Source organism: Ceratotherium simum, chromosome 36, assembly GCF_057802395.1.
Source record: "Ceratotherium simum simum isolate JZ-2026a chromosome 36, ASM5780239v1, whole genome shotgun sequence".
Lineage (NCBI taxonomy): Eukaryota > Metazoa > Chordata > Mammalia > Perissodactyla > Rhinocerotidae > Ceratotherium > Ceratotherium simum.
Window position 1 is genome coordinate 22206908 of NC_141935.1, and position 24456 is coordinate 22231363.

The 24456-nt window shown below is 39.8% G+C and overlaps 1 protein-coding gene across 3 annotated transcripts in view; it reads right to left on the bottom strand.

Moving 5' to 3' along the window:
• The window catches only part of NVL (nuclear VCP like), a 108019-nt gene that overhangs the window by 35165 nt on the left and 48398 nt on the right, over positions 1-24456 (bottom strand). For all 3 annotated transcript variants that reach the window (XR_015550023.1, XM_087424398.1, XM_004439596.3), the window contains exons 16-18: positions 23918-23980; positions 17735-17854; positions 14426-14525 (exon numbers count right to left, since the gene is read on the bottom strand). Coding sequence is in view for 2 of the 3 variants with exons in the window: in XM_087424398.1 (XP_087280524.1) it covers positions 14426-14525; positions 17735-17854; positions 23918-23980 (283 nt within the window). In the remaining variant the exon portion in view is untranslated. The remainder of the gene's footprint in view (positions 1-14425; positions 14526-17734; positions 17855-23917; positions 23981-24456) is intronic.

A 24456-nucleotide genomic window follows, 5' to 3' on the forward strand; every position in this document is an offset into this window, starting at 1 on the left:
AACCATACAATATATACTCTGCTTACTTTTACTCAACATAATTATTTTGAGATTCATCTGAGTTGTTACGTGTATTAGTACTTAATCCATTCTTATTGCTGAGTAGTATTACACTGTATGGATATGCCGCAATTTGTTTCTCCATTCTTCTGTGGATAAACATTTGGTTTGTTTCCAATTTTGGACTACTACAAATAAAGCTGCTATGAACACTCATGAAGAAAAGTCTTTGTATATGCTTTCGTTTGCTTTGGTAAATACCTAAGTGTGGGATGCAAAGCAGTATGGCTGTATCACATGGCAGGTATATGCTTAACTTTCAAAAATTTGGCATAGTGGTTAAGTCTGCATGCTCCACTTCAGCGGCCCGGAGTTTGCTGCTTCAGATCCTGGGCGCAGACCTATGCACCGTTCATCAAGCCATGCTGAGGCGGCGTCCCACATGGAGCAACCAGAAGGATGTGCAATTATGACACACAACTATCTACTGGGGCTCTGGGGAGGAAAAGGGAAAAAAGGAGGAAGATTGGCAACAGATGTTAGCTCAGGGCCAATCTTTCTCAGCAAAAACCTCTCTCATTAAAAAATCGACAAATTGTTTTCCAAACTAGTTGTACATTCCCATCAGCAGTGTAAGAGAGTTCCAGTTCCTCTATATCCCTGCCAATATTTGGTACAGTTAGCCTTTTAAATTTTAGTCACTCACTCCAAGGTTTGTAGTAATATCTCACTGTGGCTTTAATTTGCATTTCCCCAGTGACTAATGATGCTGAGCTCCTTTTCATGTGTTTATTTGCCACCTGTATACCTTCTATGGTGAAGTGTCTGCACCATTCTTTTGCCTGTTTTTAATGTTTTTTGTTGTTATTGTTGAGCTTTGAGAGTTCATTACATATTCTGGATATAAATCCTTTATCAGATATATACTTTGCCAATATCTTCTCCCAGTCTGTGGTTTGTCTTTGTATTCTCTTAGTGGTATCTTTTGAAGCACAGTTCAAATTATCCACTGGCTCTAAAAGACTGTACTTTTGGTGTCATATCTAAGATCTTTGCTGAATCCAAGGCAGAAAAAATTTTATCCTGTTTTCTTCTAGTTGTTTTATAGCTTTGAGTCTTCATTGGTCTTTGATCTATTCTGAGTTAATTTTTTAATCGAGGACTCATTGGTTTATAACATATTATATTTTGATTTCTGTACAGACTGCACCATGTTCACCACCAAAGTCTCGTTGACATCTGTCACCATACACATGTGCTCCTTTACCTCTTTCACCCTCCCACCACTCCTTTCCCTCTGGTAACCACCAATCTGTTCTCTGTATCTATGTGTTTGTTTGTTGACCTTTCACATGAGTGAAGTTATACAGTAATTGTCTTTCTCCATCTGACTTACCGCCCTTAGCATAATACCCCCAAGGACCATCCATGTTGTTGCAAATAGCAAGATTTTCTCTTTTTTATGCCTGAGTAGTATTCCATTGTGTATATATACCACATCCTCTTTATCCATTCATCCATTGACGGGCACTTAGGTTACTTCTAAATTTTGGCTATTGTGAATAACGCTGCAATGAACATAGAGGTGCACAGACCTTTTTGTATTGTTGATTTCACATTCTTTGGATAAATACCCAGTAGAGGGATAGCTGGATCACATGGTATTTCTATTTTTAATTTTTTGAGAAATCCCCATACTGTTTTCCATAGTGGCTGCACCAGTTTGCATTCCCACCAGCAGTGTATGAGGGGTCCTTTTTCTCCACATCCTTTGCAATACTTATTATTTCTTGTCTTGTTAATTATAGTCATTCTGACGGGTGTGAGGTGATACCTCATTATAGTTTTGCCTTTTCCTGATGATTAGCGATGTTGAACATCTTTTCATGTGCCTGTTGGCCATCTGTATATCTTCTTTGGAAAAGTGTCTGTTCATATCCTCTGCCCATTTTTTGACCAAGTTGTTTGTCTTTTTGTTGTTGAGTTGTATGAGTTCTTTATACATTTTGGAAATTAAACGCCTTGTCGGATATAAGATTTGCAAATATTTTATCCCAGTTGGTGGGTTGTCTTTTTGTTTGTTCATGATTTCCTCTGCCTTGCAGACGCTTTTTATTCTGATGTAGTCCCATTTGTTTATTTTTTCTTGTTTCCCTTGCCTGAGTAGACATGGTATTCGAAAAGATGCTGCTAAGACCGACGTGAACGACTGTCCTGCCTATATTTTCTTCTAGGAGTTTTATGGTTTCAGGTCTTACATTCAAGTCTTTAATCCATTTTGAGTTAATTTCTGTGTATGGTGTAAGGTAAGGGTCTACTTTCATTCTTTTGCATGTGGCTGTCCAGTTTTCCCAACACATTTATTGAAGAGACTTTCCTTTTTCCATTGCATGTTCTTGGCTCCTTTGTCAAAGATTAGCTGTCCACAGATGTGAAAGTTTGTTTTTGGGCTCTCAATTCTGTGCCATTGATCTGTGTGTCTGTTTTTGTGTCAGTACCATGTTGTTTTGATTACTATAGCTTTGTAGCTCTCCAACATGCCAAACTTGTTCTCCCCTCAGGGCCTGTACACTTACTCTTTGCTCCCTACCTGGAATGCCCTTCTCCCAGATTTCTGCATGGCTTGACACTTCACATCCTTTGGGTTCACGCTCACATGTCACTTCTTCTGAAGGAGCCTTCCTGGATCACGATATCTAAATTAGCATCCCAACCACCAGTCCGTCTCTATTCTCTTACCCCGTTTTATTTATTTGTTTGTCTATTATTTACTCCCTGTGCCCCAGCCCCAAATCAGAATATATGCAGGCAAAGAATTTTTCTGAATTGTCAACCTTTGCATTCCCAAAGCTCAACAGGACCAGGCATATAGTAAAAACTCCACGAATATTTGATGAATGAAGGAGTAAATCTTCTGAGAGATTAAAGAAAATTATATTGATGTGACTGATCCACAACACCAAACCATAAGGTAAATGTACAGCTTGCACAATAAAACAGAGAACGTGACGAAAGAAAAATATGTTACTAAAGATAACCACAAATTTTTTTACATTCCTACTTCCTCTCCTTTTGAATCTGGCCCTTCCTGTCACTGCCCTGATCCACAGTTTGCCTGTTCTGGGCCTTGCCTTTCAGAGGCTTCCACCTTCGTCTCTTGACATCCAGCTGTCATGTAAGAACCGTGAGGGCTCAGAGAACCACACTAATGGAAGCCCAAGCCACATGGAGAGGCCTTAGAAAATGACAGCTAGCGTGGGAGAGAGAGAGACGCCAGGGAGCACCGAGGCTCCAGACATGTGAGGAAAGCCGCCTTGCAATGGGGTCCTCTGGCCCAGCCACTCCAGCTGATGGCCTGTGGATCAGAGATGAACCACCCAGACAAGCCCTTCCTGCATTCCTGACCTACAAAATTGCAAGCAAAGCAAAAATGGTGATTTTAAGACAGGAAGTATTGCAGTAGTTTGTTATGTAACAACGGCTAACCAGAACATCAGGCAGGAAGGGATTTCTTAAAGCGGAACAGGAAAGAAATTATAAACAAGGTATAAACAATCAAACCAGAAGGTCACAGCAAAGTATCAACAGAACAGAACTGCCAAATAAGCAAGAGTACAAGAGACAAAGATCTAGAACATCTATTTTTTTTTCCTTTTTTTGGTGAGGAAGACTAGCCCTGAGCTAACATCTGTTGCCAATCCTCCTCTTTTCGCTGAGGAAGACTGGCCCTGAGCTAAATCCATGCCCATCTCCCTCTATTTTGTATGTGGGACGCTGCCACAGCACAGCTTGGTAAGCAGTGAGTAGGTCCGAGCCCAGGGTTCCGAACCTGCAAACCCTGGGCCACTGAAGTGGAGCACAAAAAATTAACTGCTATGCCACTGGGCTGGCCTCAAGAACATCTATTTTTAAATTTACGTAACCATTAATGCCATGGGGTTTGTAATGGCGGGAGGAGACGGCTGGGGTGCAGTGAGAGGAAAACAATACCAAAGTACACTGGAGAAGGCAAAACCCAGGTACCCTGTGAGGATGCACCTGTCGTCCTTGTCGCTGGCTAAACTCAACACAGACCATTACGTTCAGTTCTGGGTTTTATAGCTAAGGAGAATCTGGAGAATCCAAAGAATTCAAAGATGAATAAAGAGATCAGGGAAATAAAAATCCCACAAAGAAAGACGTCTGGACTGTTGCTGACGCAGAGAATTTAAGTCAAACCTAGTGACACTTGAAGGACCTATTATTTTCTAATCTAAAGAGATTAAACAAAAAGATAAGAGTGTTTACAATAAACAAACATGAAAAATGGTGACTGCGGTTAAAGGATAGAAGAGGTTACTATAGTAGACCAAGGACTGTCTTCTTGAAATCTGTTAGAAAAGATCTGTATCTGCTTAGGAAAGGTAGGGTGTAATTCTGTCCAAATTTGAGACACTTCTCAGGTTTCTTCTAGGATGACTCTGTGATTTTATGACCTAACAACTGCTCCGACTGCTATTACCAAAAAAGTGCTCCTGACGGTGATATTTACTAAACAGTTACTTTCCACACACTACGGTAGATAATAATGGCAACATGACTTAACCTTTGTGACAACCCTGCCAACAAGGCATTAGTATCCTCATTTTACAGATGAAGTAATGATGGTTAGTAAGATGAAGTAATATACACCCAAGGTTAATGTGCTATAATAAAGAATATATCTGGCTGACTCCAAAGGCAAGGGAAACAAAAGCAAAAATAAACAAACAGGACTACATCAAACTGAAAAGCTTCTGCACAGCAAAGGAAACAATCATCAAAACAAAAAGGCAACCTAGGGCCGGCCCCGTGGCTTGGTGGTTAAGTGCACACGCTCCGCTGCTGGCGGCCTGGGTTCGGATCCCGGGCGCACACCGACGCACCACTTGGCAAACCATGCTGTGGCGGCATCCCATATAAAGTGGAGGAAGATAGGCATGGATGTTAGCTCAGGGCCAGTCTTCCTCAGCAAAAAGAGGAGGATTGGCAGATGTTAGCTCAGGGCTGATCTTCCTCACAAAAAAAAAAAAAAACAAAAAAAAAGGGCAGAGGATCTGAATAGAATTTTTCCAAAGAAGACATACAGATGGCCAACAGGCAGATGAAAAGATGCTCAACATCACTAATCATCAGGGAAATGCAAATCAAAACCACAATGAGATATCACCTCACATCTTTTAGAATGGCTATCATAAAAAAGACAAGAAATAACAAGTGTTGGCAAGGATGTGGAGAAAAGGGAACCCTGTACACTGCTGGTGGAACTATAAGCTGGTGCAGCCACTATGGAAAACAATATGCAGATTCCTCAAAAAATTAAAAATAGAACTACCATATGATCCAGGATTCCCACTTCTGGGTATTTACCCGAATAAATGAAAACAGTAACTTGAAAGATTTCTGCACCCTCATGTTCATTACAGCATTATTTACAACAGGCAAGACATGGAAAAAACCTAAGTGTCCATCAACAGATGAATGGATGAAGAAAATGTGACACATACATACAACAGAATACTACTCCGCCATGAAAAAGAATGACATCTTGCCATTCACAACAACATGGATGGACCTTGCGGGTATTATACCAAGTGAAATAAATCAGAAAGAGAACGACAAATACCACATGATTTCACTCATACGTGGACTTGAAATAAAAAAACAAACTCATAGATACAGAGAATAGATCATGGTTACCAGAGGGAAGGGGTGGGGGGTGGGGGAAGCGAGTCAGTTGTACGGTGATTGATGGTAACTAGACTTTTGAGGGTGATCACCTTATAGTGTATACAGATGTCAAATTATAGTGTTGTACTCCTGAAACTTATTAAAAACAAAAAAAGGAATACATTTGGTCTTTGCCCCTGGTTCCTGACTTAGAGCTTTAAACATCCTCGTCTGAGTGACAAGATACAGTATGTTTGTTATGCTGATGAGATGACTCATGGTTGGCCCCAAGATAACTTCAGGACAAGACTGGTTACCAGAAAGACCAACCACGTGATTAGAGGGTTGGAATTTGGAGCCAGACCTCTGGGGAGGGGAGGGAGGCTGGGGATTGAGTTCAATACCATGGCTAATGACTCAATCAATCATGGCTAGATAACAAAACTCCAATAAAAACTCAAAGCCCAAGGGAACTTCCTGGTAGATGAACACCCTGAACGGCCAGGAGGGCGATGTGCCCTGACTCCATGGGGAGAGGGCATGGAAGCTCTGCACCCCTCCGAGACCTGCCCTATGGGTATCCTTTGAACTGTAATTGTAAGTATAGTGCTTTCCTGCATTCTACTAGTTGTTCTAGTGAATTACTGAACCTGAGGGGGTCATGGGAATCCCCCATTTGTAGCAAGCTGGTCAGAAGTGGGGGTGTCCTGGAGATACCACTTGCAGCTGGCCTCTGAAGTGGGGGCAGTCTTGCAGAGGACTGACCCCTTAACTTGCAAGACCCAACACTAACTCCAGGTGGCTGGTGTCAGAAGTGAATTACAATCTACTCAGTTGGTGCGAGAACAGCTGGGGTTGAAACAGAACAGTTACTAAGATAGGAAGTGCTGTAGCCAGGACTCAAACCCAGTTCTGTCTAATTCCAAAGACAGTATTTCATTATCACCAGAGTCAAAGTATAAACCGTAACAACCTTCAGTTTTTCATTTTAAAATGAAATGGTAGGGCCGGCCCCGTGGCTTAGTGGTTAAGTGCGTGCGCTCCGATGCAGGCTGCCCGGGTTCGGATCCCGGGCGCGCACAGAAGCACTGCTTCTCCGGCCATGCTGAGGCCGCGTCCCACATACAGCAACTAGAAGAATGTGCAACTATGACATACAACTATCGCCTGGGGCTTTAGGGGAAAAATAAATAAATAAATTAATTAATTAAAAAAAAAAATGAAATGGTATATAGTTCATGAGGGTTTTAGTGTCCATAGGAACTTACAAGAAATGAAAACTGAGATCAGCTTGACAGCTCACAAATCCACCTAAGCAATTAAAGGAGCATATCGAGGCGGAGTCAAGATGGCGGCGTAAGCAGACCCTGAACTCACCTCCTCCCGTGGACACAGCCAATTTACAACTACTCGTGGAAAAATTACCCCTGAGACAGAACTGAAAACTGGATGAGAGGAACTCCTGCAACAACGGACAATCCTAACTGAGGTGGAAGAGGCAGAGACTCCCTTCCGGAGAGGAAAAACGCCGCCTTCACAAGCCGCCAGCTTCACGGCCGCCGGGAGCAGCTCACAGGTACGCAGCCCTCCCTGGAGGCGCGGGGCCCTGAGCCAGGAGCGCCCCCGCTGTGGGCATTTTGTGGACCCAGCACAATCGAGATGAGTGGCATAATATCTGACTTTGCCTGCTACTAAAGCATTGGGGAGCACCCCCAGAAAACCCGGTTCACAAAGAAACTAAAACTGGCTCTTAAAGGGCCCGTGCACAAACTCACCCGTTCCAGAAAGCATCCTAAAATCACCAGAAAGAAAGGTGCACAGTGCTTTGGTGACAAGAGACTCACCTAATAGGCCCTGAGTGCATCTCGGTGAGGGGTGAGACCTCTCCAGGGACTGGGACATTGGCGGCGGCCATTGTTGTGGCCTGGTGTGGGCGTGCTGACACAGAAGCCATGGAGTTCTCCCTGAGGCCTGCTAGCCCAGGGTCTGCTCCACCAGCTAGAGCACCGATTTAATCCAGCTCAGCCAGGACAGGCAGCCCACCCTAGAGACTGGCCCCACCCAACAACAAGCCCTCAGGCAACGTGTGGGCCTGCATAGATTGGTGACTGGATTCTCTGCAGCCTGGCAACTGAGCCGACTTGATTGGGGCAGGGTGTGCACAAGGAGCGGGTGGAGAGTGTGGGGCAATGGCGGAGTGTGTGGGGCTCCCGCTGTGGAGAGACTGGGTCCGCCTGGGGGTCGGGGCGCTCACACGGGGCTGAACTGTGTTGACTATGTGTGTGGACCTGTGGGCAACAGGGCTTGTCAGCTGCAGAAGACTTGTGCTTCTCAAAGACCCACATAGGAGGTTTGCCCGACCTTCCAAAGCCTGAAACAATTGGGTGCTCCTGTGCCTGAGGCCAGCCCCACCCAGCTGCAGTCCTCAGAGAGCTGACAAGAGACCTAATAGGCTAGAGGCTTATAGCAATTGTAAGGCCCTGAGCCTAACAACCTGCCACTGGGGGCCTACTCAGTTAAAAGAAATACTGCAACACAAATGTGGTATTAGAACTTGCAGCCAACTGTGCTGGGGCTCCCCACACCTGATAAAGAGACTGAAGGGCCCACAACAACTACAAACAGCTGAGCATTACAACAGCTGGCCAGGAGCATAACTCAGCCTCCCTGGGCGCCTATAGGGAGAGCTAACAGGCCACAATAGAAGGACACACATAGCCCACATAGGGGTCACCCCTGGAACATTGAGAACTGAGGGAAGCACACTGGAAACCTCCTAAGGCATCACTTACATAAGGTCACCTATCCAAGAGCAGGAGACATAGCTGACCTACCTAATACGCAGACACAAGCACAGGGAAAGAGGCAAAATGAGGAGGCAAAAGAATACATTCCAAGTAAGAGAACAGGACAAAACCCCAGAAAAGGAACTAAGTGAAACAGAAATGAGCAACCTACCTGACAGAGAGTTCAAACTAAGAGTGTTAAGGATGCTCACTGATCTGGGGAGAAGAATAGATGAACTCAGTGAGAATGTCAACAAAGAAATGGAAGATATAAAAAAGAACCAATCAGAAATGAAGAATACAATACTGGAAATGAAAAATTCATTAGAGGGACTCAAAAGCAGAGTAGAGGATACAGAAGAACGGATCTGTGAGCTGGACGAAAGACTAGAAGAAATTACCCAAGGTGAACAGGTAAAAGAGAAAAGAATTAAAAAGAGTGAGGACAGTCTAAGGGACCTCTGGGACAACATCAAGTGCACTAACATCCGTGTTATAGGTGTCCCGGAAGGAGAAGAGCGAGACAAGGGGGCAGAGAATCTATTTCAAGAAATAATAGATGAAAACTTCCCTAACCTAAGGAAGGAAACAGACATCCAGGTACAGGAAGCACAGAGAGCCCCAAACAAGATAAACCCAAAGAGGCCCACACCAAGACACATCATAATCAAAATGTCCAGAATTAAAGATAAAGAGAGAATCCTAAAAGCCGCAAGAGAAAGTCAAGTTACATACAAAGGAAACCCCATAAGGCTATCAGCTGACTTCTCAGCAGAAACCTCACAGGCTAGAAGAGAATGGCATGATATATTTAAAGTGCTAAAAGGAAAAAACTTACAGCCAAGAATACTCTACCCAGCAAGGTTATCATTCAAAATGGAAGGAGAGATCAAAATTTTCCCAGATAAGCAAAAATTAAAGGAGTTTGTCACCAAGAAACCAGTGCTACAAGAAATGTTAAAGGGACTGATTTAAGGCGAAAAGAGAACACCACAAATAGGAAAATATCTATTTCCATGATTAGAACGTAATGGATACAAATGCACAAAAAAGAGGTTAGATATGATATCAAAAACATAAAAGGAAGGAGGAGGGGAGTTAAGAGTACAGCTTTCAGACAGAGGTCAAACTAAAGTGACCATCAATTCTGTATAGAAGAAGCAAGGAACAGAGAAGGACTACTACAACACTGAGGAAAAAAAAAAAAAGTTAAAAAACGGCAGTAAGTATATACTTATCAATAGCTACTTTAAATGTCAATGGACTAAATGCTCCAATTAAAAGGCATAGGGTGGTTGATTGGATAAAAAAACAAGACCCATATATATGCTGCATACAAGAGACACACTTCAGACCTAAAGACACTCACAAACTGAAAGTGAAGGGATGGAAAAAGATACTCCATGCAAATGGCAATGAAAATAAAGCTGGGGTAGCAGTACTCATATCAGACAAAATAGACTTTAAAACAAAAACTGTAAAAAGAGACAAAGAAGGGCATTACATAATGATCAAGGGAACAATCCAACAAGAGGATATAACACTTGTAAATATCTACGCACCCAATGTAGGTGCACCTAAATATATAAAGCAATTATTAACAGACATAAAAAGAGAAATAGACAGTAACACAATAATAGTAGGGGACTAAAACACTCCACTTACACCAACGGATAGATCAACCACACAGAAGATCAATAAGGAAACATTGGCCTTAAACGACACACTAGAACAGATGGACCTAGTAGATATATACACAGCATTCCATCCAAAAACCGAAGAATACACGTTCTTCTCAAATGCACATGGAACATTCTCCAGGATTGATCACATATTAGGCCACAAAACAAGTCTCCATAAATTTAAGAAGATTGAAATAATACCAAGCATCTTTTCTGACCACAACGGTATGAAACTAGAAATCAGCTATAGGAAGAAAATCAGAAAAGCCACAAATACATGGAGATTAAACAAAATGCTACTGAACAACGACTGGGTTAACGAAGAAATCAAAGAAGAAATCAAAAAATACCTGGAGACAAAGGAAAATGAAAATACGACATGCCAGAATTTATGGGATACAGCAAAAGCAGTTCTAAGAGGGAAGTTTATAGCGATACAGGCCTATCTCAACAAACAAGAAAAATCTCAAATAAACAATCTAACAACGCAGCTAAAGGAACTGGAAAAAGAAGAACAAACAAAGCCCAAAATCAGTAGAAGAAGGGAAATAATAAAAATCAGAGCAGAAATTAATGAAATAGAGACCAAAAACAATAGAAAAATTAATAAAACCAAGAGCTGGTTCTTTGAAAAGATCAACAAAATTGACAAACCTTTAGCTAGACTCACCAAGAAAAAAAGAGAAGGCACAAATAAGTAAAATCAGAAATGAAAGAGGAGAGGTTACAACAGACACCTCAGAAATACAAAAGATTATAAGAGAATACTATGAAAAGCTATATGCCAACCAATTCGACAATCTGGAAGAAATGGATAAATTCTTAGAATCATACAACCTTCCAAAACTGGATCAAGAAGAAGTAGAGAATTTGAATAGACCAATCACCAGTAAGGAGATCGAAACAGTAATCAAAAACCTCCCCAAAAATAAAAGTCCAGGACCAGACGGCTTCCCTGGTGAATTCTACCAAACATTCAAAGAAGACTTAATACCTATCCTTCTCAAACTCTTCCAAAAAATTGAGGAGGGGGGGAAGCTCCCTAACTCATTCTACGAAGCTGACATTACCCTGATACCAAAACCAGACAAGGACAACACCAAAAAAGAAAATTACAGGCCAATATCACTGATTAACATCGATGCAAAAATCCTCAACAAAATACTAGCAAATCGCATACAACAATACATTAAAAAGATTATACACCATGATCAAGTGGGATTTATTCCAGGTATGTAGGGATGGTTTAACATTCGCAAATCAATCAACGTAATACACCACATTAATAAAATGAAGAACAAAAATCACATGATCATTTCAATAGATGCAGAGAAAGTATTTGACAAGATACAGCATCCATTTATGATAAAAACTCTGAATAAAATGGGTATAGAAGGAAAGTACCTCAACATAATAAAGACCATATATGAGAAACACACAGCTAATATCATCCTCAATGGTGAAAAACTGAAAGCTATCCCTCTAAGAACAGGAACCAGACAAGGATGCCCACTGTCACCACTCCTATTTAACATAGTTTTGGAAGTCCTAGCCAGAGCAATCAGGCAAGAGAAAGAAATAAAAGGGATCCAAATTGGAAAGGAAGAAGTGAAACTGTCACTATTTGCAGATGACATGATTCTATATATAGAAAACCCTAAAGAATCAACCAGAAAACTTTTAGAAGTAAGAAACGAATATGGTAAAGTTGCAGGATACAAAATCAACATACAAAAATCAGTTGCATTTCTGTACACTAACAACGAAGTAGCAGAAAGAGAAATTAAGAATACCATCCCATTTACAATTGCAACAAAAAGAATAAAATACCTAGGAATAAACTTAACCAAAGAGGTGAAAGATCTGTACACTGAAAACTATAAAACATTTCTGAAAGAAATTGAAGAAGACACAAAGAAATGGAAAGATATTCCGTGCTCTTGGATTGGAAGAATTAACATAGTTAAGATGTCCATACTTCCTAAAGCAATCTATAGATTCAATGCAATCCCTATCAAAGTTCCAACAACATTTTTCACAGAAACAGAACAAAGAATCCTAAAATTTATATGGAACAACAAAAGACCCCGAATAGCTAAAGGAATCCTGAGAAAAAAGAACAAAGCTGGAGGTATCACACTCCCTGATTTCAAAATATACTACAAAGCTATAGTAACCAAAACAGCATGGTACTGGCACAAAAACAGACACACAGATCAATGGAATAGAATCGAAAGCCCAGAAATAAACCCACACATCTATGGACAGCTAATCTTTGACAAAAGAGCCAAGAACATACAATGGGGAAAAGAAAGTCTCTTCAACAAATGGTGTTGAGAACACTGGATACCCACATGCAAAAAAATGAAAGTAGACCCTTACCTTACACCATACACAAAAATTAACTCCAAATGGATTAAAGACTTGAATGTAAGACCTGAAACTATGAAACTTCTAGAAGAAAACATAGGCAGTACACTCTTCGACATCGGTCTTAGCAACATCTTTTCAAACACCACATCTGACCAGGCAAGAGAAACAATAGAAAACATCCACAAATGGGACTACATCAAACTAAAAGCTTTTGCACAGCAAAGGAAACCATCAACAAAACGAAAAGACAACCTAACAATTGGGAGAAGATATTTGCAAACCATACATCTGATAAGGGCTTAATCTCCAAAATATATAAAGAACTCATGCATCTCAACAACAAAAAAACTAACAACCCAATTAAAAAATGGGCAAAAGACCTGAACAGACATTTCCCCAAAGAAGATATACAGATGGCCAACAGACACATGAAAAGATGTTCAAAATCACTAACTATCAGGGAAATGCAAATCAAAACTACAATGAGATATCACCTCACGCCCGTCAGAATGGCTATAATTAACAAGACAGGAAACAACATGTGTTGGAGAGGATGTGGAGAGAAGGGAACTCTCATACACTGCTGGTGGGAGTGCAAACTGGTGCAGCCACTATGGAAAACAGTATGGAGATTCCTCAAAAAAGCAAGGATAGAACTACCATATGATCCAGCTATTCCACTGTTGGGTATTTATCCAAAGAACTTGAAAACACCAATTTGCAAAGGTACATGCACCCCTGTGTTCATTGCAGCGTTATTCACAATAGCCAAGACTTGGAAGCAACCTAAGTGCCCATCAAGGGACGAATGGATAAAGAAGCTGTGCTATATATACACAATGGAATACTACTCAGCCATAAGAAACGATGAAATCCAGCCATTTGTGACAACATGGATGGACATTGAGGGTATAATGCAAAGTGAAATAAGTCAGAGGGAGAAGGTCAAATACCGTATGATTTCCTTCATTAAGTAGTAGTAGATAACAACAATAAACAAACACATAGGGACAGAGATTGGATTGGTGGTTACCAGAGGGGAAGGGGGGAGGGAGGAGGGTGAAAGGAATAATTCGGTACATGTGTGTGGTGATGGGTTGTAATTAGTATTTTGGTGGTGAACATGATGTAATCTATGCAGAAATAGAAGTATAATGATGTACACCTGAAATTTTTACAATGTTATAAACCAATGTTACTGCAATAAACAAAAAAATAAATAAATAAAAAATTCTTTATTTTCTCCCAAAAAAATAAAAAAATAAAAAAAATAAAGGAGCGTATCATTGCCAGCAGACACAGTTAACACAAATACTGATGCAGGACCAGCTAAGCTAGAGTGGCTCAGACGGACGGCAAAGTATGAAACAGCATGAAGAGAGTTTAGGATCCAAAGCAAATGCCATGGTCAGCACTTGTGAAGTTTTCGGCCTTTTTCTCAATCCCTCACAGAGCGCTTGAGCTTCTAAACAACTTTAGATAATAGTTAAGTGCAGGTCTAGGGACACGGTTCCAGTATAAATCCTTAAAAACTGATCTTCAACTTTCAGATACAGTGAAAAGAGTCTGGTTCTTGTTTCCTATAAGCTTGAAGAAACCACAGGACATAAATTCTGATAATACTTTTGTGGTCAAAAGTGTACGTGGCAAGTGTTCTCTGCCAACAAGACAACTTCCTGAGAAGCGACACAGAAAAAAATCTCATGGAATCCAGGCAATAACACTACATTTTTTACTATAGCTGACATACAAGCTTTCTAAGGTTTATTTCAACTTATGAACCAAAAAGGGATTACCCAAACTTAATCTTCCTTTACTAGGATGTATGTAAATTATATTATTTTTTTAAATGCTGCAAGTTTTTAGACTCATCTGGTTTATATTCTTCCTCCTTACCTGGCCTGTTAGTGGCTGCCATGATAAAAACCTGCTGACGTGTTTCTAGACCATCCATCTCTGTAAGTAGCTGATTCACCACCCGGACACTTGCCCCTGTCTAAAAAGAAAGACAGACGGTGCCATTAGCTCCCAATAAAAAGGAACATACATCACCAATTTTCTTTCCATACAAAATAATACATTTGGTAACATGAATGAAAGCTTTTGTCAAAAGGGATAACAATTATCATTTTCTGAGGAGTCACTACATCCCGGCCTAGCGTGCTTCCCCACAATCCTGTTATTATCCGAAGTTCAGATGAGGAAACTGGGGCTGAGAGAGGTTATTTGTCCAAGGCCTCACAGCAAGACAGGGTAGAGATGACACTCAATCTCAGGCCCAGATGATTCCTAACTCTTATGCCTCCAAGTTATTCAAAGATCTAACAGCCACAATAAATTTCCCTTTGGGCACATCTAGACTCGGCTTTTAAATGTCAGCTCAGAGTCCCTGGGAGATCAGATGTTCCAGATCTTTCAGCTGGGATGCTTTTTCTCTTTTCCCTGAAGAATATAGTACAAAGTATAGCTACCTGAGGGCAATACCCAAGAGAAAGGTTCAGGCAGTAGGTGAATAGAAGGATAAATCACTTAGATATCGAAATTTTTAAAATGCATAATGGGGTAAATGAGAAAAGTGGTGCTGTGTTTCTTTTTGTTATTAATTGCCATTCTTCAACATAAATTTTATGTGGTAATGCTTTTAACCTGCTGATTTCTCCAGAAAAAAAATCTAGTATACCTTATTATCATTCCTTGGAGACATAACACTAGTAGACTAACAGAATTATAACCCAGACTCAAAAAAATAAAGAAGTATTGGGTAAAAAACAAACAAACATTGTCTTACCTAAGTAAGACAAAAACCTCAGAATCAATATACGAAAAGATTAACAGATTTTACTATATTAAAGTTATAACATTGTATATAATTAAAAAAATTAAAGATAAGTGATAAGACTGGGAAAAATAGTACCAACACACGTAACTGGAGAATGGACTAGTTTCCATCACATATAAAAAGCTCCTATACATCAATAAAAAAAAAAAGAAAAACATTTCAATAGCAAAAGGGTCAAAGTACATGATCAGGCAATTTACAGATGATATACAAATTCATCGAAGACGATTAACTTCACTGATAATCAGGGACATGAATATTAACATTTAGTATGTTTTGCCAATAAAATTGACAAAAATAAAAAGATGTCCATTGTTGACAAAGGTGTAGGAAATGGTTATTTTTACATGCTGTTGGTGGGTGTATGTAACTTGTAGTTTTATGAAGCATGATTTAGTATTATCTTCCAAAGTATAATAGGCATACATCTTCTACCCTCAAATTCTACTTCTAAAACTCTCACATGTGCACAAAAATATGTGGTAAGAATGTTTACTACAGTTCTATTTGTAAGAGAAACAACCGGAAACACTGTAAATGTGCAAAACCCAGGAATTATTAAATAAATTCTTCTGTGTCCAGACTGTGGAATACTTATGCAACAGTTAAAAAAATAAAGTTATTGGGGCGGGCCCTGTGGAGTAGTGGTTGGGTTCCGTGCATGCTGCTTCGGCGGCCCAGGTTTGTGGGTTTGGATCCTGGGCGTGGACCTACCACTCACTGGCGGGCATGCTGTGGTGGCGACCCACACTCAAAATAGAGGAAGACTGGCACAGATGTGAGCTCAGGGCTAACCTTCCTCAAGCAAAAAAAAAGAAGTATTAAGTACATGGAAAAATCATCAAGATAGAATGACCACATTTATATATTTAAAAAGTCTACATCACACATGTTTTAAGTTTATGGAAAATGTTCTAGAATGACAAATACTAAACACTAAACTGTTAGTAGCAGCAACCTCCAAGAAGAGTAACAGGGAGAGTGGGAAGAAAGACTTTCACTCTCTTTAAACTTGTATTTATTTGAATTTTTCACAAGTACATATTCATGTGTAACTTGTATAATAAAAAAAAAGAATACATTCAAATTTAAAATATTTTCAGAATCCCCTTCAGTAAACACATACATCGGAATACAGAAATGTGTGGTAGTAGATATCCAAGAGAGAAAGAATCTAGAAGCTGGAAATGTAGTTCATACGGCTGTAAACTTCTCTGAGGGCAAGTAGTCGACTGGATATATCTCAAGGAAGCCCCCCACATTTAAATTACCCGTTGATAACAGAGAGCTGCAAACCAATGAAAGGGGCTGTGGACAAATGAAGGGTTTATTCACAGCAAAAGAGAAGGGAATAAAAACGAGCAATCCAGAGCATCCCACGGCCCAGCCAGCTGAATATAAAGTGGAGTGTTTCGCTCTGGATCCCACATTAGAATTTGGAATATGACAGCCAGCAGGGGGACCTGGGAAGGATCTTTGCCCTGGCCACGACATCACTATCAGAGACAAGACTGTAAGAATGACTTTCTTGGTGACTACTGGATGAGGAAACAACAGTGCTATGGTGTGAAGCACACTTATATTAGTCAGGTTTTGTTTTTGCAACTTTTGAATGTTTCTGGAGATTTTAAGCGAAATGAAGCATTTAATAAATGTTTCACAACCTAACAGCACACACACAGAATAACTATTTGAAAAAAACTCACAAAAGACTCACTTCCTTAGTCATCTTGTGATAAATGTACTTATTAAATAGTCTTTGCTATCTACTTCAAAAAAGTTAGGTATTCTTTATAGTATTATGCGATAACTATGCTTCAAACTCTTACATAACGGTACTCCTGATAACAACTTTCCAGGCACTCATTGTGCTGAAATTTCTAAGAACTGTGACTCAGTGTAGCAATGCAAGTGGTATTTAGTGCAGACCAATTTTATATCTTCCCTAGGTAGTAATGGTGCCAAGTCTTAAAGCATAATACCTGACCCTATTTTGAGTGCATGAGGTCTTAAATTACCTTTTTTCTTGTCTCAAGAACCCATGTAACCGAAAAGAATCATAAGATAACAAGGTGGGCTATTCAAAACTAATATCATTTCCATTCCCAAGTATTCGTTTGCGTGAATCAGATACGTGCAACCAAAATAACACATAAAATAAAAAATGGATACAGAGGCTAATAAAAATACAACTGTTATCCCTAGGTGCTTACTTCAAATTACTAGGTTTCTTCACTTAAAGAGTCTCAATGCTCTCAAGGAATGACTTTATAAGAATAACTTGAACTTTATACAATTTTATAAGAACTTACAAAAGGTTTATGTTGCTTAAAAAAATCTATATATTACTAATCTATGATACCTACCTCTCGATCTGATCTTCGAGGGCATAAGGCATCCACTTCATCAAAGAATATCACACAGGGGGCTGAGTTCTTGGCTCGCTGAAAAACCTGCCGCACAGCACGCTCACTCTCACCAACGTACTAAACATACACAGAAAGGAAATAAAGTGTAGACACAGTTCAGCTTCGGGGTTTGGGCCAAATTATAGTAAAAATAGCTTTAAATGACATTTATATGTCAGAATCCAAAAAGTATTAGGTTGAACCATATGCAATCGCTGATATGTAACCATTTTTGACCTGTAAAAACAGCCAACTGTATGTGGTTCAACTTAAAAAAATTAGCTATTATTTAAGCTTATCAATTTCCTCATTTATGAAATGAAGACTTAAATGGAATGTAAGGTCTTCTCTACATAAAAAAAAAAATCCCATAATTCTATTGCATTTTAGAACTGATTTCCTAAGCTTTATGCCTATAAAATACTCAGCAGTAATTTTCATTAATTTAACAGTATTTTAAATGCAAACAATTTACTGTTCTACTGTCATTTCTACACAGGTCATCTTGCTAAAAAGGAAGAGCTATTTTGTCATATAGCATCAGAAGGGGCAAACTGAGCCAGCTCGGCATCTAACAGGTTTCCTAACAGCACACTGTATGTCAAAATCCAAACCAAAATATAAAACATTAAGATCAGTTCAGAAATACAGCAACTCACAAGCAGCTATAACATTAGGACTAATTAATATAAAAAGTTGTATGTAAGAATATGGTTTCACTTTTCACCTCGGCCTAAGAAACTGTTCTCGTAAAATTTCAAACTAGTTAACTAAGAAAAGCAGTTTTTTTGTAATAAAACTACTAAATAAGACAGAATCCGAAAACATCTTTCCAGTGCTGATTATATCATAAGATACTTTTTATGTTACTTTATGACTAAATGGCCATAATAAAGTAATTAAGGCATAGAATACATCACAGATGACAGCAATGACAGTATTTTTATTTTCTCATTTGAATAGAACGTTCTTTCCCTCACACCTGTCCTGTACTTTTGCTCATCCTGCTTTCCTCACTTGAACTGCTTTTCAAACCTACCTCCAGACAGTTCTCTTGCATCCTAAATGATCCCCATTCATCTTTCTTCCCATTACTCTCTCTTCTTTGCTTTTATAGCACTTTCTACTATTATAACCTTTTTTTTTAAGTTTATTATTTATTTTTTCCCCCCAAAGCCCCAGTAGATAGTTGTATGTCATAGTTGCACATCCTTCTAGTTGCTGTATGTGGGATGAGGCCTCAGCACGGCCGGAGAGGCGGTGCATTGGTGCACGCCAGGGATCCGAACCCGGGCTGCCAGCAGCGGAGCACGCGCACTTAACCGCTAAGCCACGGGGCCGGCCCAACTATTGTAACTTTTGAGCTATTCTACCTTAACTATATTATATCATAAAGTCCTTGGAAAGCAGAAGTCATGACCATTTCAAGTTTTTCTTTGATCATAACATCCTGCCTGTGTACAAATATAGTAGACTGATGTAGTTTCCTGAAAAATCCAACTCAGCAAAAATTGTATTTGGGGTGCTGAACCAAAATCTTCAGTGGATATTTTAATAGAAAAGATATCGGTGGGTTGGGAGAGAGAAAGTTTCAAACAGGGAGGGAAGAAAACAACCAATCTAGCTGGCAAAGGGACTTGGGATATCGCAAACCAAAATGACTACGTAAAAGGAAATTTGATTTAGGAGAAGGTAAATCTAAAGTTTCAAAAGGACAGATTAAAATCCCTTAATCTTAACAAAGGCTACAATGATTCAAAATAAGCAAACAAAAGAAAATCCCACTATCTTGCCCTTTACGAAATAGTTCAAATAAGGATCCTATACTTATTATTTCTTTTTTTTTTTTTTTTAAATTTTATTTATTTATTTTTTCCCCCAAAGCCCCAGTAGATAGTTGTATGTCATAGCTGCACATCCTTCTAGTTGCTGTATGTGGGACGTGGCCTCAGCACGGCGGGAGAAGCGGTGCATCTGTGCGTGCCCGGGATCCGAACCTGGGCCGCCAGCAGCAGAGCGCGCGCACTTAAGCGCTAAGCCACGGGGCCGGCCCCAATATACTTATTATTTCTAATTCCTTACTTGCTATTCAGTTTTCAATCACTAAAATTTCGGTTTTCAGACGAAATGATTGAAAACACTCTCCCTAAAGTCACTAATGACCTTCTGATTGCCAAATCCAAAGTCCTATTTTTGGTTTCTTTTATATTGTTTGGTTACGCTGACAAGGTTGAAGAAATTATCTTCCCTTGGTTTTCAGGGTTAGGAAGTCCTGGGCGTCCTCCACCTTTGGACCAGTCTCCTTTGCCAGCATTTCCTTCCTTGCCCTTGTAATTGCTGGTGTCTTCCAAGGTTCCGTGAGTGGCCCTCACTTAATATACTCCTACTAGCAGACCTCGTCCATTCTCGAGGTTTGAGGTGCCACTGACTCTCAAATCTCTTCAGAGCTCCAGACTCACATTTCTTCCTGTCTGCTCGGTATCTCCAAATGGTTCTTTCAATCTAAATGTCCTGGAGCAAACTCATTTTCTTATCTCAAGATGTCTATCTTCCTTGTTAGATTACCTAATCCCTCAGAGTCATTCTCTTTCCACATCTATCCCTAAAAAAATAAATCAGACCAGAATGAGATAAAACCTCATCCTCATTAGACTGGCAAAAAACGTAACAATCTGATACCACCTGTGCTGGGAAGGACAGGGAACAGTGGGAACCTTCATTCACTGCTGGTGAAAGTATAACTCCATAACAACCACTTTGGAAAAAAAGTTGGCAATACTTAATATTTTTGAAAGTGCACATACTACGTAAGACACAGCAATTCTACTTCTGAGTGTATACCCTTGGGGGAATATATATAACCAATAGGCATAAAGATATATGTGTATATATATGTTCCACCTAAACATCCACCAAGAAAAAAACTGATTTTTAAACATGTGGTTGTATTCATTCAATGGAATACCACACAAAAAATAATGAGCTAGAGGTAAACATATTAACAAAGATAAATATTATAAACATAATGTTGAACAAAAATAACAACAAAACCACGTTACCAAAACACACATATCATTTATATATATATATTTTCTGGTTTTGCTTTACTGTTTATAAAGAGTTCCAAACATATAATGAAAGTAGACATAATAGTATACTGAACCCCAAATAGACCCATCACCCAGCTTCAATTATTATTGACTCAATTCATGACCAACTTTGCATCTTTACCCCATCCACTTTTCTTTCTCCTTGTTATTTTGAAGGAAAGCCCAGACATCGTATTTTATTTGTAAATATTTCACTACCTCTAAAAGATAATGATTTTAACATAACTACATCATTATCACACTTAAAAGTTATTTTCTTAATATCAAATATCCAGTAACTGTTCAAATTTCCAAATGTCTCATAAACATATTTGAGACACGTAAAATAATACTATATGTTGTTTAGGGATAAATACATAGTAAATGTAGAAAGAAGTACACAGAATTAATAAACACGAAATTCAGGATTATGGCAAATTCTATGAGAGAGAGAAGAACGGAGGCCGGGATTAGGGAAGGTCTGCCAGGGGCCTTAAGTATATTTTTTTTTTTTTTTTAAAGCTAGGTGACAGATATATGGGGTTCATTACATTACTCTTCATAACTTCTTTTTTTTGTGTGTGTGTGGGGAAGATCAGCCCTAAGCTAACATCTGTGCTAATCCTCCTCTTTTTTTGCTGAGGAAGACCGGCTCTGAGCTAACATCTATTGCCAATCCTCCTCCTTTTTTTTCCCCCCAAAGCCCCAGTAGATAGTTGTATGTCATAGTTGCACATCTTTCTAGTTGCTGTATGTGGGACACGGCCTCAGCATGGCCGGACAAGTGGTGCGTTAGTGCACACCCGGGATCTGAACCCGGGCTGCCAGGAGCAGAGCCCGCGCACTTAACCGCTAAGCCACGGGGCCGGCCCATTCATAACTTCTTATATGCTTGAAATATTTCATAATAAAAATTTTAAAAATATCACACTCTTTTTTTTGCCACAATACTGTTTTATTTCTGAACAAACGTCATGTCAGATCTGGGGCATATCATCAGAGGTAAGCTGGTGGCTGGGGCAGTATACTGGCTCACAGTGGGTCACACGCCACTTCTCCAATACCGGCTGTGTGCCCTTGCTTAACCTCCTCGGTTTCCTCATCTGTGAAAGGAGGCTCGTGAGCTGCAATTCGCAGCGTGTTTGTGACAATTACATGAGATTAGATATGAAAAGCACTTGCTCTCAGCAGATGTTCAACAAGTCAGTCCTCCATTTTCCCTTCCTCTAGAGAGAACTTCTGTGTAAGAAAATAGTTTCTTGGGCTGGCCCCATGGCTTAGTGGTTAAGTGTGTGCGCTCCGCTACTGGTGGCCTGGGTTTGGATCCCGGGCGCGCACCGACGCACGGCTTCTCCAGCCATGCTGAGGCCGCATCCCACGTACGGCAACTAGAAGGATGCGCAACTATGACATACAACTATCTACTGGGGCTTTGGGGAGAAAAAGGGGAAAAAAGGAGGAGGATTGGCAATAGATGTTAGCTCAGAGCCGGTCTTCCTCAGCAAAAAGAGGAGGATTAGCACGGATGTTAGCTCAGTGCTGATCTTTCTCACACAAAAAAAAAAACAATAGTTTCTTGTTTTCAATATGATGTTAGAGCACAATAAATGCACACAGTTGGTTAGATTCTCCTACCTTATTCAAGACATTAGAGATAACGATAAGATAGATGGAAATGTGGCTAGGACCATCCTCTGCTACTCTAGTCATTAGGGTGAGAGGCCAGGAGGATGGGATTTCAGGAACCTTCCCGATGAGTTAATAAAAAATATTACAGTCTTAAAAAAGTGGTACATTCTTGCTTTAAAAGCCTCGTTAGCTCTATGATATTCTGAAGATAACCTTCCAACTCTAGCTTGGTATGAAGGCCCTTCTCTGTCCGGCTATAATCTCCTTCTCCAGCCTCATCCCCCATCAACCTCCACCCCTTCAAGGCTCACTTTTAATTCCCCCTCCACGAAAAAGCCAAAACAAAGTACAAGAAAAAGTAAAGAGGTACACAGAAAGGCCACAGGAAGTACGTATAAATTCTTATTTTAGGAGGAAAGTAATATATAAAAAATGGGAGAAGGGACGAATGATACTGCTTTCATTTCTTCTCTTATATTACAGAATGGCATTTTTACTTTCCACAGGGATGGACAGGAAACAAGAAATTCGACGTCTCGGGGCTGGCCTGGTGGCACAGTGGTTAAGTTCGCATGCTTCGCTTTCGTTTGCAGATGCGGATGCCGGGTGCAGACCTACCCACCACTCATCACGCCAGGCTGTGGTGGCACCCCGCATACAAAATGGAGGAGGACTGGCATAGACATTAGCTCAGCAACAATCTTCCTCAAGCAAAAAGAGGAAGATTGGCAACAGTTGTTAGCTCAGGGCCAATCTTCCTCACCAAAAAAACCAATCTAATAAAACCAAACCAATAAAACGAAACCAAAAAAAAGAAATTCAAAGTTTCTTAAATGTGAGACAGAAACTGCGTAAGTGCTGAAAGAAGTTATTATATAGTACTTCAGGGATTTCTTTACCCCACAGCATTATTGTTTACTAATACTTAACTCATTTGAGCTACAGAGCAACAAGACAAGGAAAGCAGATAAGAAGTCAGACAACCCACATTCAAATCCCAGCTATATGACTTCCTAGCCGTCCAGACTGGCCACGTTCTAAGACCCCTTCAAACTGAAGTGTTCTCCTCTGTGAAATCAGAGGAAACAATACTTCGTATCTCACAGGGTTGGTGAAGAATAAGATATGTAAAGTGCTTGACAAACACATGGCAGGGAGTAAATACTTTAAAACATTAACTATTGTGATTATTTCCATTTTGCAGGTGAGAAAGCTGAGGCTCGGAGGTTAAGAGATGTCATTAAGGCAGCATTTACACACACTGAGTAGTCCAGCAGAGCAGAGCCCAACCTCTTCACTCCTACGGCAGTGATCCGACCAAAGTAGCAGGCCTGTTTTACAGATCTGAGGACAGGTACCCTGTGATTTGAACGATCATTACTTTTCCTAATCTAAAATAATGGCAAATGCCACAAGAACTTACCATATTTAGTAATTCGGGGCCCTTGACCGATATAAAATTTAGTCCAGACTCATTTGCAACAGCCTAGTAAGAGGAAACAAAAAGATACAAATAAGATGAACATACAGTGAAATAATAACAATAATTTGTGACAACACAAGGACTTTTTGTGGTTTATATTCTATTTCCCCTTTTACAGTTGCTTCTTTCCTATTAGAAGGAGAGGAGACAAACGGGAAAAGGGAAATGGATTAAAAAAAAAAATCAAAGGAAGTAAATGTTAACCTAAAACTTTCTAAGAATTACTCAGACTGAAATCAGATGGAAAGAGCACAAATCATTAAGGAAAATGTTTTGTTTACATAAACATGCTTATTTATGTAGCCCTAGCTTGGAATTCTAGTGAAATCATCTCTTATCAAAAATTGCCTTGCCCAATGAAAGCAATCATTCTTTCATAAACCAAAATTCAAAAACATCAGTATCAGTCTTTACCAAGGGTCAGTGTTTACAGATTATTTTTAATAAATAAAGATTAAACAGCATGGTTCAAAGCCAAA